At 38.8% G+C, this 16815-nt stretch overlaps 1 protein-coding gene across 1 annotated transcript in view; it reads left to right on the forward strand.

Annotated features, from left to right (window-relative positions):
• Nucleotides 1-16815, forward strand: part of HECTD1 (HECT domain E3 ubiquitin protein ligase 1) — a 66323-nt gene that overhangs the window by 10385 nt on the left and 39123 nt on the right. Inside the window, exons 3-10 of the mRNA XM_054162097.1 lie at nucleotides 7164-7398; nucleotides 8251-8478; nucleotides 13065-13346; nucleotides 13596-13866; nucleotides 14705-14781; nucleotides 14874-14972; nucleotides 15238-15352; nucleotides 15998-16172. Coding sequence (XP_054018072.1) covers nucleotides 7164-7398; nucleotides 8251-8478; nucleotides 13065-13346; nucleotides 13596-13866; nucleotides 14705-14781; nucleotides 14874-14972; nucleotides 15238-15352; nucleotides 15998-16172 — 1482 coding nt within the window. The remainder of the gene's footprint in view (nucleotides 1-7163; nucleotides 7399-8250; nucleotides 8479-13064; nucleotides 13347-13595; nucleotides 13867-14704; nucleotides 14782-14873; nucleotides 14973-15237; nucleotides 15353-15997; nucleotides 16173-16815) is intronic.

A 16815-nucleotide genomic window follows, 5' to 3' on the forward strand; every position in this document is an offset into this window, starting at 1 on the left:
AAATCTTGAGTTCTGCCCTGGGAAGGAACTACAGAAAGGAAAATCAATTGTTAATCAAAACGACATTGGAATTGCTGTAGCTTTAAGAACAAATCTTTTGTGGAGGATGTATGGTCTTTGAAACTTTAAAGTTGTGTGACACAGTGTTGTAAATACTTAACTTGTGTATTTTTCCACAAAATGAGTTGCTAATGTGGTTTAAGTTCAGTATTTTAATATTTAGTTATTGAAAATTATTATGTATTAAATAGTTACTAAATATTTGAAGCATATTATTCCTTATTCTCCCACTTCTAACTGGTCTTAGCAGATGGTATGCATTAAAGATCCAGCACAAGTGATGGCAAGCAGCTGAGCTTGGTTTTCTGCCACAAGTCACATGTCTTGGACCAGGAGCTGTCACATGGCAGGGGCTCTGCATCAACTGAGCCCAGCGGTTACTCTGGAATTGAGTAACACACCCTAATGCTAGCAGTAGTCATGTTAACCATTTTGGAGATTAAGCAGAGTTGTCTTTTTTTCCTTCTTGGCTTTTGTTTAAACTCAGCAGTAGTTTTTAAGCTACTATTGTTGCTGTTTTAGCTAAGGCACTTACATACATTTCAAATATGAAATGTAATTATAGAAATGAGTTTATAGTGCCTGTTTTTACTTCCTTAGTATCTTTTTACACTGGCAAGTTGTAAAATCAGCTGAGTCACTTCATCTGAGTTGTAAGGGCTTAGCACTAGAAGCAGCTTACTGCTGTAGCTATTCAAGAATTTTGCATCCCTATATACATCTGTGCCTAAAGAGAGGATGAGGGAAGGAGGAAGGAAAGATTCAGGAATGTGTCAGCATATGACGTTATGCTGATTATAATGCTGTAGTAATACAATTTTATGGATACATTTCCCTAGCCTTTCTTGACATCAAATACCATTGTGATATTCAGAAAATGTTTTTAGATCAACTACATTTTCTTTAAAGAAAGAATGTATATTAAGGGATTTGTGTATTGTGGTGTTTACACTCTACTATTTTAACATGGACAGCACGAAAGTGTTTTAAAATGTAAATTAGACAGAATCATCACCTTTTTAAGTACACTTGAGTTCTTTTCTTGACAGCAGTAGAGGGAACTGAGAGCACTCTACTACCCTAATCTTAATGGATTAGAATATAGAGGGTAAATACTGATAAATGAATAGTACTAATTTCAAACATCTAAAAAACTGTTACTTATAAACCTGTCTTCCAGCAAGGTTTTTGAAACATGGTGGGTGGATCCTGTGAGTACTCCAGTGAAGTTAAGTGAACATACAGACCTGAGAGACTTAATTAGCAAGAACTGCAGTGTTGGTAGCAGAGTAGCCTCATTAACTCACTGAGGTTGGTCTTTCACTAAGAACACTGAGTTGCCTCTTTAATTCACTAAGTCAGTCCCTAATCACTCTTACGAAGTACTTTAGGAAGTGCCCAATGTGATGTTAATACAATCTCTTAGAAATGAAAATCTAAAAATATTTTCCTTTTAATTTTCACACTCATTAGAAGTCCCTAAGTCAAAATCTGAATCTTGGGCTGACTACCTATTAGCTCCTATTAGCCATTATTTTCTAATTGGAAAGAATAAAAACTATTTAAAAAAAAAAAAAGATACTTCTTTTCTATATCAAAACAAACTCACCACCATCTTTTTGTTTGTTTCACTGCAAATTGATCATTGTGAACAGAGATTTTGCTCCCCCCCCCCCCCCCCCAACTTTGAGGATAAAACTTTTTTTTTTTCCCTGACATAATTTCTCTTTTTCAAAATACATTAACTAAAAGAAATACTATACAGTCTACATAAAAGCAGCTTTGGTGAAAACAGGTTTGGTGTTTTAAGTTTAGAAATTATGCACTTAGGTTTTTATCCTTGGTGGAAGTTGAGGCCTGCAATAATAAAAGGTTTGTTTGTGGGTTTTTTTTCCCTCTTGGAAGTGAAAGGCTTCATGTCAGTGCACTGAAATGTGAAAACTAGACATCAGTTGCTCTCCTGTCACATCAGTTCATTCAGTGTTGTAGTTCTGCCTCCCTGCTGTCCTGGGAATTTTTGGCAGCCTTGTTTTTCCCATGTAAATGATTTTTCTGAAGGACAGTCATCATGCAGCCACTGGTACAGACACTCTTGAAGTGTCTTGTCAAGGTACGTTTTAATTCTAAGTATGGTCTTAGTTAGCATTAGAGTCTTTTTTTACTGATAGGACCTAATCTACAGCAATTATCTGAGACAGTTTTGGTCCCTTTGTTCCACTTTGGCCTGTTTAAAGAAGCCAGTGGTGATACACTTTGGAATTAAGGTGTAGCAGTGACATAACATGGCTTGTCTGACTTGCTCTTTGGTTCCTGCTGGTGTTTATTGTATGCACTTCTCTGGTGCTTCATTAAAAAGGGAGACTTGGAAAGTGCTCTTCTCAGGATCTCGTTGCTGGAATTGCTCCCAGGTGAGCTCCTGGCGCTTCCTTGGTTTACACTTAACATGATTAACATGATACCTTGATTCAGTATTGGATTGGGTGAAAACTCAGCCACTTTGAGAGCCCATTCACACAATATTGAGGCATAAACACCATCCACTGAGTAACATGAACTCCCTTTTTCTTAGGAGTCAAGTGCCACCACACAGGAATCCCCAGCGATGATGTGTGATGGGAGTGACATACTTTCGATACCTGCTATGTGACAGTGTTACATCCCATCTCCTGTCATGTGCTAGTATTCCTACCTGCCTCTTCCTTTCTCTATCACTACTCACACATGTAGGTTCTTGTGGCTGAGACATGTGCAGTACATGATCATAGTTTCAGCCACAAGAGTCCCATGTCATAGCTTAGTGCAGATTTGGGGATTAGAAGGTGATCTCTGTAAAGCTGACATATGTACTGATGTGGGTAGCTTAGTTATTGGTAGAACAGTTACCTGCAGCATGAAGGTCTTCAGAATGACAGCTGTACAGTTTTATGCTGTAATTATTCTATCTACTTGTTTGAGAAGACCATTGTTGGAGCACTGAGAATGTGTTATGTCCTCCTGTACTTTTACAGGCTCAGCCATTGTGTATAAATGGCAGAACTGAAAATCTCCCAAGTATCAAAGTTGGTTGGTTTGTTTGCTTTGTATTGAGGATGTTTTGTGTGTTAATCCTTCTGTTTATAACTCTTAGAAATCCATATGGTTTATCTAGCTGTGTAGTCCCAAAGGGAGTTTGCTTCCCTTTTGTCACCTCTTGATTCTACAAAAGCTTCCAATGCCTGGACCAAGTATTTTTGAAAATAATGTGTTATTACAGAACCAAGGTCAAAGGTCTTCTGTGACCCATCAGGAGGAGTAGCACTTCACATATGAGTTGGACATCTTCCTCTTTTACTGAAGATTATTGCTTGAGTAAAGGAAAGTAGAGCATCATTCTTTCCTGATCAGTTTGCATGCACATTCAAAGCAGCAGTGCAGGTAGCAATTGTGGGCATAAGGACAGCAGTGCAGTTCATTCCTTTGATAGAAGCTGGAATAAAAATTTGTCTTCCCTAGGAACCTGTTAAGAGCAGAAAATGCTGGTGGTGAGTTAGCTGACAGTAAACCAGTAGTAACATGCTTTAAAAAGGTGTGAGGAGTGGAATAAGGAAATCCATTATAATGGTGTGATATGCTAAACAGTATATTGCAGTTGTCAAAGCTGCTAAGATATCAAGATGTCATCACATGGGATGATTAGTTTGCATTCTCTTGTCTATGCCTGTCCTATTGTACAATTATACTTGAAATTTTCTAGGATGGAATCTGTTGTTTGATAGTGCAGGAAGATCCAGGTCTGTGATGTAAGCCCTCAGATGCTGCAGTATTACAAACACTAATGACTTGTATGTCACAGGCAATGGATTAGGAATTTTTCTGTGTAGGACAGGGCAATACAGTAAGAAGCTCACAGGTAGTAATGAGTGTGGCTCAGTTTTGATCTGATGTGACTAATGATCACAAGACTGCAGTAAGGGGGGAAGAATGCAGTATTTTATACTTGCAGGGTATGCATGTATGTGTCTGCATTCTTGCCCACTTGCTTACATGATACTAATGAAGGCCACTCAGTTACACTTGTCCACAAGAAGCTCCTGCTGCTGGATTGTTTCAGAAATTTGGCATCTTATTCATAACTTTGTGTGCAACTGGAATGCTGCCTAAATTCTTGGAAATCATTTACATCTACGAATGTGGGGGTTTTTGTCTTGACACCCACACAGGGGGAGGCTATCTGAAGAGGCTTGGGCATGACTTTTTGCCATGTGTCTGATCCCAGTGTCTCAGAAAAATGAAATTTACACTTCTGTTTCTTCTAAATTTGTGTGAGCTGTAATATCAACTTTTTATATTCTCTTCATGTGCATTGTTCTATCATGGCTGATTCTTCATAAACTATTCTGCTTTTCACCTTTTTAATGATGCATTTTTCTGTTACACATCGATTATATTGGTTTGCTGCAAGAAGAGGAGGGGGAAATGAAGAGGATAACACTTAAATGAAAGCTTCAGTATTACTTTTTAACCCTTCTGATTGTTTTTCTCTTCAGTCTTCATTTTTGTCTTTAGTAAATCTTTATGAAATGTTTCTGCTGCCTCTTCTGGATGATACAGTCTAGCTCTGAACTTCTAGGTTACTAGCAGTATCCAACCAAACAAAACAATCCCAAAGTGAAACCCCCAAAGCAAAACTGTGGGTTAGTTGCTTGGGCGGTGTTGGATTGGTTGATGGGTTGGACGCGATGATCTTGAAGGTCTCTTCCAACCTGGTTTATTCTATGTATGTATTCTATGTATTCTATGTAAGCTGAACTGTTAAAAGAAACAGGGTCGAGTGCACAGAGCTCAGAAGTTGTAAGATTATTATTTTTTTCTTTTTCTTTGTGAAAGGTCTTGGTAAAATTAGATCATTTGTTGTTTTCAGAAGGGATAAATGATTTTTTTTTTTTTCCAGAACAAGCAATGTTTTTATTATTGCTTTTTTTTTAATAGGCATTTGATGTGCACTACCATAGCCTACAAAATTAGGTGAAACCTGCGTAGCTTATTTTATTTTGAGAACCAGGCAACTCCCACATTTAAGTGTATGACAAATCTTCCTGAAACCTTCTGGTACAATTTGGTTTCCTCACTGGAGGACTGGAAAACATTCCTCTAAGTCAGAAAACAAATGTCCTGACAGAAAGAAGTTGTTATTTGCCTCCTAATTGAAAAAGTGTGGTCTCTGACTAATGTAGCCTAAGGTTCTGGTAAAAAAATCCCAAAGTAATCTACAAAGAAAAATCCAGCCCCCTAAGTTTTTTTGGCAGCAGCTGTGCTGTTAGGGGAAGAACGTCGCTGATACAGTGCATTGGCATTTGTGTGCTGGCAAAGAATTCAGTGCAACTGATAGGCTCTTGGTAACTTTGTATTTTTGCTCTGTCTGCTGGGAAATGGAGTCTCATGGACAGGTATTCTGAGGGCAGGAAGAGATTGCCTCCCAATGTCTAGATTTCTGGTTTTCAAAAATAGATGTTCCATTTGTGTAGTGTCCTTTTGTAAACTGTTCAAGTGTAGAAAAGGTTTCCATGTTAGAGTTGCTGTGTGTTGCATTTAACTCCTGGCAGAAATGTAGAGGAGTTTTTTTTCCCCTACCATAACAGGCAGCACTGTCTGCTTTAAATTTCATGTACTGAAATGCTTCTTGTGTCATTGTGTGGTAGTCATCTGAGTATGAATTTCAGATTTTTCCTGCACCCCTTCCCAGTGGATAATGTCTTTCAAGTACAGAGTTTCTTTGTAATAAAGATGTGGAGTTAAATATCAGGTTGCCTGGGAACAATAGTACAGGCTAGATAGGCTAAAGTAAATATTAAATATCAAAGCTTCACTTAAATACATTACCCAATAAATTATTAGTTGTCAGGCAGTGTTACTTATTTAATTCATAAAGCATGGCCAGATCTTCAAGGAAACTTAGTCCTTTCTTGTCCCAGGATTTGGTGCTTGTGAATACCAGATACTGAATGACCTCTGGGTTAGTCTTCAGAATGGCTCACCCATGAGTACCTTTCTTCCAGGCTGAAGAGCATGCTCTTACTTTTCGTTCTTTCTCTTGGATTTAGAAAAGCTTTAGGCCTTACTTTGTAGGCCAAACTCCTACTTTAAGAAAAAGTTGTAATATTTGTATCCAGTAGATTTAGTCTCCTACATCTACAGACAAGGTATCCAGGTATTTTGGCTGCCGTCACAGCATATATCCCCTTCACTTAATTGCCCACTACTACCTTTGAGTCATCTACCACTTCATTCCTAAGTAGTTATGCTTTGGAAGATAAGTTGTCTTTGAAGTATAGCTCCATGTCTTAGAACTTTTCATCCAAATCAGTCTTAACCAAAGTGAAAAATGTTATTATTACCATCATTTTAGTTTGTGTTCTGTTATGTCAGAAGGGTAGAAAAAGCTTGTTGTAGCTTGCTTATTTGTTTTTTAAGTTGTAGAGGTGTTCTTGATCTTGAATGTGGAAATGAGGATAACAATAAAGAGGAGAGCCACTGACTACTGCAGCATGGATATGAAGAGAAAATGCAACTGAAGCATGATCAATAAATTAAATGTTGTCACTGTGGTTAGGGAAAAAGAGTGAAGTGGTGGGGGGTGGAGTGGGGCTGAAAAAGCCAAGTGAGAATGATTATAATATAGGGAGGAGACCTAAATTTTGTAGCAAGCTCAAAATCTTTAGTCTTTGTATCAAATGTAATTTTTTTTTATGGTTAGGTATCTATTTATCATTATGAACCTCGAAGATCTGTTAAGAAAAACTGCATTCCATTTGGAGATAGGAGGTTAAGTCCTAAAATAATTTCCCAAGAGGATAATTTTTTTTCCCCCTGTATGATTGTGAAATTCAAGACTATTTTTTTTCTACTGGCTTCCTCCTCTAATACAGCATCTTTTCAGATGATGGATTTGAATTTTGGGGTGTGTATGAGAGGCCTGTGCCCTGGCATTCTAAATGATCTCTCTGAACCAAATAGAATGTGCAAATCGTGTCAGCATGACAGGCATTAAACTGGTGATATATACAGTTACTTAATGTAGAGGAACTTGCCCATTTAGTAATCTGTTGTTGTTGTTTTTCTTGCAGATGCCCTCCTCGAACTTTTTTACCAGCACTATGCAAAATTTTTCTTGATGAAAGTGCTCCAGACAATGTGTTAGAAGTAACAGCTCGTGCCATAACTTATTACCTGGATGTATCAGCTGAATGCACCCGCAGGATTGTGGGAGTGGATGGAGCTATCAAGGCACTTTGTAATCGTTTAGTAGTCGTTGAACTTAACAACAGAACGAGCAGAGATTTGGCTGAGCAGTGTGTGAAGGTATGTGTGCTGAAGAAACTGTAACGAGCTAGAGAATTTGCTGGCTCTGAAGAGCATTCTCCTAAACCTATTTATTAAAATGTGAAGCAAAAACTGTGATAAAAGCGTACAGTGCTGCTTATCTTTACTATCAGTCTGGTGCTCTTCAATAGATTCCATTTAAAAAAAAAGTGTAGAAGAAACAACAAATACCAGAAGACAGTTTTCCTGATTATCTTACATGACCAGAGTGCTACAGGCTAATTTCATGCTAAAAAGGTAGTTAAGTATTGTGCCAGATATAAATTCCCTGTTGTTAAAAAAAATTGTCTGCTGTCCATTCTGTAGCACTAGACACAGATCCTCTGCACTCCTGTGAAGTTTTCAGTAAAATTTACAACATCCTTGCAATCTCTTGTTTAAAGCATAACTCATGGCCATGTGATAGCATATAGTCCTTGATTGCCATGGCATCAGACTTTCTGCATGTATTTCCTATCTGAGTTCTGGCCTAATCAGAAGTACACCACTGAAGTACTTGAGTTAACAGTACTTTTGAAAGTTTCAGAGCTCCCATATGTGTGTTACCCCAAAACTTAATTCTTCCAGGAAAAGATACCCTTATCTAGGTGTCTCTTCTCGTGAACACTTGTTATGACCTTACTGTTGGGAAATGTTCTTGTATTTGCTCCTGTGGTTTTGAAGACTGCAACCACTAGAGTACTGGAAGCTATGGCTCCTTCTGGGTGTTGAGGGAGAGAGGGTTTTTCTGTTTTGTTGTTTAATTTTCTTAACCAGTTGTGTAGATGGATGTGAACAAATAACTAACTTTATATGTGTACTTCATTCTAATTATATTTCATTTTGTTCTAGGTGTTGGAATTAATCTGTACCCGTGAGTCAGGAGCTGTGTTTGAAGCCGGAGGGTTGAATTGTGTTCTGACATTCATTCGTGACAGTGGACACCTTGTTCATAAGGATACTTTGCATTCAGCCATGGCTGTAGTGTCCAGACTCTGTGGCAAAATGGAGCCTCAGGATTCTTCATTAGAGATCTGTGTGGAGTCGCTGTCTAGTTTATTAAAACATGAAGACCATCAGGTAATGTAATAGTTGGCTCAATATGCTGTGAATTTAACTTTCATTAGGTTTAGTAAATGAATGGCTGGGTATTTTTGTATACTCACAGAATCATTTAGGCTGGAAAAGACCTTTGAAGATTGTTGAGTCCAACTGTTAACCTGATATTGCCAAGTCCAGCACTCAAATCATATCCCTAAGCAACATATGTACACATCTTTTAGGTACCTCCAGAGATGGTGACTCAACCACTTTCCTGGGCAGTCTGTTCCCATGCTTGACAACCCTGTTGGTGAAGACAGTTTTTTCTCATGTCCAGTCTAACTCATCTAGTGCAACCTAAGGCCATTTCCTCTTGTCCTGTCAGGTGTTATTTGGGAGAAGAGACTAAAACCCACCTTGCTACTGATGTCCACAACTGTATGTTTACATAGTAGTTGTTATGTTTGGAAACTGTGATAGTTTCATTTGCAGTTTTCCTGACAGGAGGATAAAAGTGCTGCTTGGTGGTTGACTCCAAGCACTGTTCTGTGAATATGATCTTATTTAACTCATGAAAACTTTATTGGAAAGTAGCCCATACCTTTTTTTTCAGTGCATATTGAAACAATTTCTGAAGCTTGCACCGCAGTCACTGTCAAATTGAGCATAAATAAGACACAAAAATCAGTTTGGTTTGTTTTTCCTTTTGCCAAACTAAGAAGTGATGCAAACATCCACAGTCAATGCTAAAATAGTACATTGGAAGCCACCTTACGTGGGACTGCCATAGATGCAGCACTACTTTATTGCAGCTTTACTAATTAAAGATGAAGTAGTTCTTCTAAAATCAGGGAGATGAATCCAAGGGAAATTGTTTTCCTACTGGTAGAATCCTTTTGTGTATGTCCTGCTAATGCTTTGCAATAGCTATTTAGCTAAATTATTGGTGTGCCCTAGCTATGCTTCTTGTATCTACCATTCCCAGTCTCCATTTTGCCCCCACCTCTGTCCTCATTCTTCTCTCTACATCCCCTCTGTCTGGTTTATTAAGCACATCATGTTCGGGAGACTAAATCTCTTTTTGCCTGTGAGCTACCTTTTGTTAATATATTTTTAGACCTTTTTGAAAGACTGATTGTCAAACTAGCCATTTCAGAACAAGCTGCAATGTGTTTTTTAGACATTACATAACTTTATTAGTTCACTGATCATCTGAGACAAACTAATCCTCTCTCTGTACTACTCTGTAGTATTTTAACTGTTTTCCCAATTTATAATGTGTTTGAAAAAAAAAGAGTTGCTGGGGTTGTTTGAGATGTGAATGACAGGTCAGATTAACTTAAATCTTTGTGCTGCAGTTAAGCTTTAAGATAGGTGTGCTTAAGGTTGGAGTAACCCAGATGCTAATATGCAAATCTGCAACAATATCCTTGAGAAATCCTTGTGTGAAATAAGGCACATGATTTACAATGAATGTTGATGTGTGTCATGGATTTGCCCACTTATTTCCTATGCAAAGTTTTGTTGTTTCCCTCTCCTGTCCTTTTATACTGTCCTTTTATCCCTGACACAGGAGGTTAGGGATTGGAAGGGACCTTTGAAGATCAACAAGTCCGAAGTCTCTGCCAGAGCAGGACCATAGAATTTAGCACAGGTTACGCAGGAACACATCCAGATGGGTCTTGCAAGTCTCTTGGGCAGCTTGTTTAAGTGTTCTGTGACCCTCAGAGTGAAGAAGTTCCTCCTCAAGTTGAAGTGGAACTTCCTGTGCTGTAGTTTGTGTCCATTACCCCTTGTCCTGTCACAGGGTGCAGTGGAGAAGAGTCTGTGCCCTCCCTCTTGACACTCAGCCCTCAGATATTTATAAACATTTATTAAATCCCCTCTCAGTCTTCTCTTCTCCAGACTAAAAAGCCCCAGGGCTCCCAGCCTCTCTTCATAGGGCACATGCTCCAATCCCTTAATCATCCTGGCAGCTCTCTGTTGGACTCTCTCCAGTAGATCGTTGTCGTTCTTGAACTGGGGAGCCCAAAACTGAATGTGATATTCTAGGTGAGGTCTCACTAGGGCAGAATAGAGGTGGAGGAGAACCTCCCTCAATCTGCTGGACACACTCCTCTTATTGCACCCCAGGATCCCATTGGCCTTTTTGGCCACAAGGGCATATTGCTTGACCCGTGGATAACTTCTTGTCCACCAGGACTCCCAGGTGGATTTGATCACTTTTTGTGTGGGCTGCCAGGTAGTAACATCACGTGAGGGAGAAGTGCAGACTAGATCAATGTGGCCCCAGGAGCAACCTACAGATAAGTTTGAGCTTTAACCTTTCTACTAAACTTGCAGTTTGTGAGAAGTTTACTTTGTAAACTGATGCCCCTAATGTGGCACTAATATTAGGAAGTACTTCTTCACTGAAGGGCTTCTCAAACATCCAAATGATCTGCCTAGGGCAGTGGTGGAGTCACCATCCCTGGGGGTGTTCAAACAGTGTGTGGACCTGGTGCTTAGGGACGTGGTTTAGTGTTGACCCTCAGTGCTAGGTCAAAAGTTGGACTGTATGATCTTTGAGGTCTCGAACAACTGGATATGTTCTGTGTTAAGATGAACTTTTCTTGTGTATTTCTGACAGCTGTCCTAGTAAAAATCCATAAAGATTGCATACAGATGGGCAGAGTTGTTTATCCATTGTGCCTTCAAAGAACTGGAACAATGCCGGAGGACATAAGTAGTGACCATTGCAAGTTAAAGAAAACCCTTGCAAAAGAGTACTGATTGGGTAGTTGGCATGCAGAAACCATGTCCATAAGTTCAGGGTGCTCTGCACTTAGGAGAAACTGATTTTCAGGTCCTTGCAAACTTACTGGAGATGTAAGGTGAAGTCTGGCTGATAATTGAATCTTGTTCTGTGTTGATGAGTAAGTGTCTTTGAGCCCTTGGTATGCGATAGCTGACCAGCATTTTGAACATGGCCTGCCCTAGAAGTTGATGACATTTTAGGGAGTAAGAACTGCAGTAGTTTAGTGTTTGGCAAAGCATGGGTATTGATAGTTTTTGGAGTTTGTGGGTGGGTTTTGGCAGTTTGGTTTGTTGTCTGTATTCTTTTTGTCTGTTTATTTTTTTTATTTATTCTTCTTGACACTTTGTCTGGTTTTCTCTTGCACATCCACAGAAGCAAATGTGCCTGGAACAGCTGATCTTGATACACCTATGCAAACCTGATCTGAAAGGTCACTTGTACAGTATATAGATAAGAGAGATGACAAAAGCAAAACTTCCCTTCTTTACAAAAACATTAAAAGAAGTTTGATTCCCTCCTGGGCGCTTGGCCAGCAGTACTTTTCTGCTGGATTGTTAAGAGGATTATCAGTAAGCCTTCTTTCCACAATGTCACTGGCTCTCTTTTTTTTTTTTTTTTTTTAATGGCAAACCTAAATTTGAGAGTTTTTATTTTGTTGTCCCAAAAATACTTGCGTATCCCCGGGTCAGCTGCGCAGCGGACAGTCGAGATTATCTAAGGGTAGAATCTGGTTTTCTCAGTTTGTCCTGTTTTTAGGCATGAATTGAAAAATATCTGAAGAGAAGTATGTAGACCTTTAAATAGAACTTCCACTATAAAACCTCACTATGGCTTGAATAATTTGGGGGTTTTGAATCGGTGCCTCAGATAATGACTTGTTTGATAGATGGGAAGAGACTTTTTACAAGGGCTTGTAGTGATAGGAGAAGAGGGAATGGATTGAAGCTTGAGCAGGGTACATGTAGACTGGATATTAGGAAGAAATTATTTCCAGTGAGGGTGGTGAGGCAGTAGAACAGATTGTTCAGGGAGGTCGTGAATGCCCCCTCCCTGCAGTTGTTCAAAGCCAAGATGGATGAGGCTTTGGTAACCTGGTCTAGTGGAGTGTGTCCAAGAGGTTGGAACTAGATGATCTTCAAGGTTGCTTCCAGCCTAAAGCATTCTGTGAAGCTGTGATTTATTTTTTTTCAATAGAAAGTGCCCAGTAATTACAAGGTTGTAATATTGGCATAACATTAATTATAAATGTCAAATTATAGCATCATAATATTTTGCATTTTAAATGCAGAACATAAAACTGGAGAAATTGTCTTAATTGTTCTTTGAGGAACAAATTTGAATTTCAGTAAGCATGTGCTAGTGAGGAAGTAAAACCTTACAGTAATTTTGTTTGTTTTAGTGTTTTCTTAGGTTTCTTTTCTGTGTTGTGTTTCCAACATGTTTTAATTTGGCAATTTGATTTTTAAGCTTGTTTTCCTAGATTAATTTGGGGTTTTACTTGTGTAGTTAAGGAGATATTCACAATGCTGAACTTCAGACAAAGAAAAATCCTTTCCTTAATTTCGGTCTGTCATCATCAGAGATAAAAGAGGGGGCGAAGGGGAAGCTATCAACAATACAGTTCTTCAGTGAGCAATTCAGAGCACTGTTGGGTTCTGATCCCCAAGTTTCTGTCTTAAAAAAGCCTGACTTCTTGCTTCGCTGATGTTGGAGGGAACCTGGGGAAATCAGCTTCTTCTGTGTCCTTTGTTTTTGTGACTATCCCCCCTAGCATCTTCTCTTCATAAGTAACAGATTTTTCATTGTTTTTCTTGCACTACTTTCTTAGGTTTCAGATGGAGCACTGAGATGCTTTGCTTCATTAGCTGACAGGTTCACAAGGCGTGGAGTCGACCCAGCCCCATTAGCTAAGCATGGATTAACTGAGGAGTTGTTATCTCGCATGGCAGCTGCTGGTGGGACAGTGTCAGGACCATCTTCCGCTTGCAAACCTGGACGGAGTAGCACTGGAGCACCATCTACTGCTGCAGACTCTAAATTAAGTAATCAGGTGTCAACTATTGTAAGCCTGTTGTCAACCCTGTGTAGAGGCTCTCCAGTAGTAACACATGTAAGAAATACTTTTATGCTACAGCTTTTTGTTTTCATAGGGGTTTTCCCTTCACCCACCTAATATGTGCACTCCTTGGGTTGCTATTTTATATATAGATTACAGATTTTATTAACACATAAATACTCATAGGTTATTTATAAAGAGGGGAAAAAAGGAAACATTTCATATGGAAATGAAGCCCAATTCTGATAGTATTTTCTAAAGCCCTGTATATTTTTTATTGTTCAGACTTTTAATTATTTCCAGGATCTCCTAAGATCTGAACTTCCAGATTCTATAGAAAGTGCGTTGCAGGGTGATGAGAGATGTGTACTGGATACCATGCGGTTAGTAGATCTTCTTTTGGTGCTACTGTTCGAAGGGAGAAAAGCCCTGCCAAAATCCAGTGCTGGATCTACAGGCAGAATCCCAGGGTTGCGAAGACTGGATAGTTCTGGGGAACGCTCTCATCGGCAGCTGATAGACTGCATCCGCAGTAAGGATACTGATGCACTAATAGATGCTATTGACACAGGAGGTGAGCAAAAATAACTCTGAAAAAGAAAGTGGGATGAAGTTATCTTTTTGTTCGTATGGTGGCAGAACAAATCCTTAGGTAGGACCTTGGAAATCTTTGTGTACAAGTTCATAGAGTCAGAGAGTACTATGGGTTGGAGGAGAACTCCAGAGATCATCGGCCCAAAGCCCGCTGCCCAAGCAGGATCACCTAGAGCAGGCCACTCAGCAACATGCCCAGACAAGTCTTGAAAGTCTCTAGAGAATGAGACTCCACAATCTCTGGGCAGCCAGTTCCAGTGCTCTGTCACTGTTACAGTAAAGAACTTTCTTTTCATGTTGAGGTGGAACTTCCTGTGTTCCAGTTTTTGCCCATGGCTCCTCATCCTATCACAGGGCACCACTGAAAGGAGACTGGACCCTTCTTCTTAACATCCACGCTTCAGAGCTTTATAAACATTAATAAGATCTCTTTTCAGTCTGCTTTTCTCCAGACTAAAGAGCCCCAGGTCTCTCAACCTTTCATCATAAGAGAGATATGTTCCAGTCCCTTAATCATCTTTGTAGCCTGAATGTGTCAAAACTTTTACTCAGAAAGTTGTGTAAAATAGGTAATCTTACCTTGGCAAATTTTAACATCTTTCTCTTATTTTGTAACTTCTCTTCCCTACTCTGTAATCGTTCTGATGCTACTTTTTTTTTTAAATTACAATTAAGGGCATAAATATTTCTCTAGAATTTTTGAGGATGCTGAAGTTGTTGGGGTTTTTTTTATTGTTGTTTGTTTGAAGATCTCGTTTATTTAAATAATGCTGAAATTTATAGTTTTAAGAGCTTTAACTATTTAATTAACCTTTCAGCTTTTGAAGTAAACTTTATGGATGATGTAGGACAAACTCTTTTAAACTGGGCCTCAGCTTTTGGAACTCAGGAAATGGTAAGTTAGTTTTGCAGAATTCTTAAAGACATAGGTTATTTATGTAAAGGAAGAGATTAAAAAACCTTATTTTTATTTTTCTTGTTTAACAGGTAGAATTCCTCTGTGAAAGGGGTGCTGATGTTAACAGAGGTCAGAGGTCATCCTCATTACATTATGCAGCATGTTTTGGAAGACCTCAGGTAGCAAAGGTATGATTTAAATTGATACTTCAAAAGCCTTACATACTCTAGTTTGAAACCATTGCCCCATATCCTATCGCTCCAGTCCTTTGGAAACAGTCCTTTTCCAGCCTTCTTGTAGGCCCCCTTCAGGCATTGGAAGGCCACTGTTAGGTGTTTGAACTTTGCTTACAAGCGTAAGCAGAGGAAAGATGTATGAAAAATGTGTTTACTACTTTGGAAGAAGGAATCTTAATGTTCTGTTCTCTTTATGTTTAAAAATGTTTGTTCTCAGACTCTCTTACGACATGGTGCAAACCCCGATTTGAGAGATGAAGATGGGAAAACTCCTTTAGACAAAGCTCGTGAAAGGGGGCACAGTGAAGTAGTAGCTATTCTTCAGTCTCCAGGTGAGTGCAGTCTTTAATTCTACACCCTCATTTGTAGAAATGTTTGTGTGTTAAGTAATTCAGTAAGTAGAATTTTACTCTATTGGGATTAATTTTTTAAAATCCTATTATTATAATATGTAAGGAATATATGTATAAGGAAGGTGACCAACCTTCCTTAACCTGTAGGCTACCTATAAAAACCTTAATATTTTGGGTGTTCTTAAGGGCTTTGGATTACTGAAGAAACTGCTGGCTGACCATGAGCAGTGCCAGCAGCTCTGCTTTTCAGCTATGGAATGGGGCTAGACTGGGATTTTGCTGTGAATTCAGAGGATGTCAGCCTTGGTAGCTTCTTTGGCATACTTTCTTTCTGCATGGGAACTGCAATTTACCTGTTTGGGTTTTTTTGTAACTCTGGAGCCATGAGTGGTTATATGGTCATATTTAGTTCAGCTTAAGGACTTTGTGCTTCTCCTGTGAGTGATCTTTTGGGATGTTTGCTATCACTTTTCTTGAAGTCTAGCACATGTAAATTTTGGGAAAGCATATTCCTGTTCAAGTACTTAAATGTTAGCAAAGAAAACTCTTACTTGAAGGTTTTGTTTGGCTTTTTGTTTTATTTGGTTTACCATTGAACATTTTGGGGGGAAAATTATTTTCCAGGGGACTGGATGTGTCCTGTTAACAAAGGAGATGAGAAGAAAAAGAAAGATGCTAACAAGGATGAGGAAGAATGTAATGAACCCAAAGGAGATCCAGAAATGGCACCCATTTACTTGAAAAGATTATTGCCTGTGTTTGCACAAACATTTCAACAAACTATGTTGCCTTCAATAAGGTAACGTTGTCATGATAGAAAATTTCTGAGTGTGTTAATTTTGTAATTAAAAGTTACAACATCTAGAAGTTTAATTAAAGCAAGTGACACTTAATCATGTTTCTGTTTGAATGAAAGTGGTGGTTGGGACAGTGTTACAAGTCTGATTTTTACTTGGTACTTTAAGTAGCTTTTCTTCCTTAGTAGGGAAGAGGTCTGGGAAAAGAGTATTGTTAGAAGTGGGAGAGTGAAACATTCTCTTGACTGCAGTAATGCAATGAAAGAATATTGTGTTTGTGTAGCGTCTTGTACTGTGAGTTGTTTGCAGCTGTTTCTAGCTCCTGTTATGAAAGTACTAATTAAAGAGAGGAAAACTTAACAAAGTGGTATCAAGATACAGTCACTGGAAAATCTGAAAGATTGGAAAAAGCTATTTTGGAAGGTTTTAGAAGACTTCTTAAGTGGTAATCAACTGGGGAAGGTTCCTTTTACTGTGGGAGTTAAAAGAATGTAATCTAATATTTGAAAAAGTATGCTGTGGATGGAATACTGGTTGCGATAAATTGTGTCTTACCATAACCTCTTAGCCTTTCACACTACAAACAGAACATTTGTTTAATCTCTTACTTGTTTTCCCAGTGTTTATAAGTACTTTGAGGGATGA

The sequence above is a fragment of the Dryobates pubescens genome, chromosome 5 (genome assembly GCF_014839835.1).
Source record: "Dryobates pubescens isolate bDryPub1 chromosome 5, bDryPub1.pri, whole genome shotgun sequence".
NCBI classification, from domain to species: Eukaryota; Metazoa; Chordata; class Aves; order Piciformes; family Picidae; genus Dryobates; species Dryobates pubescens.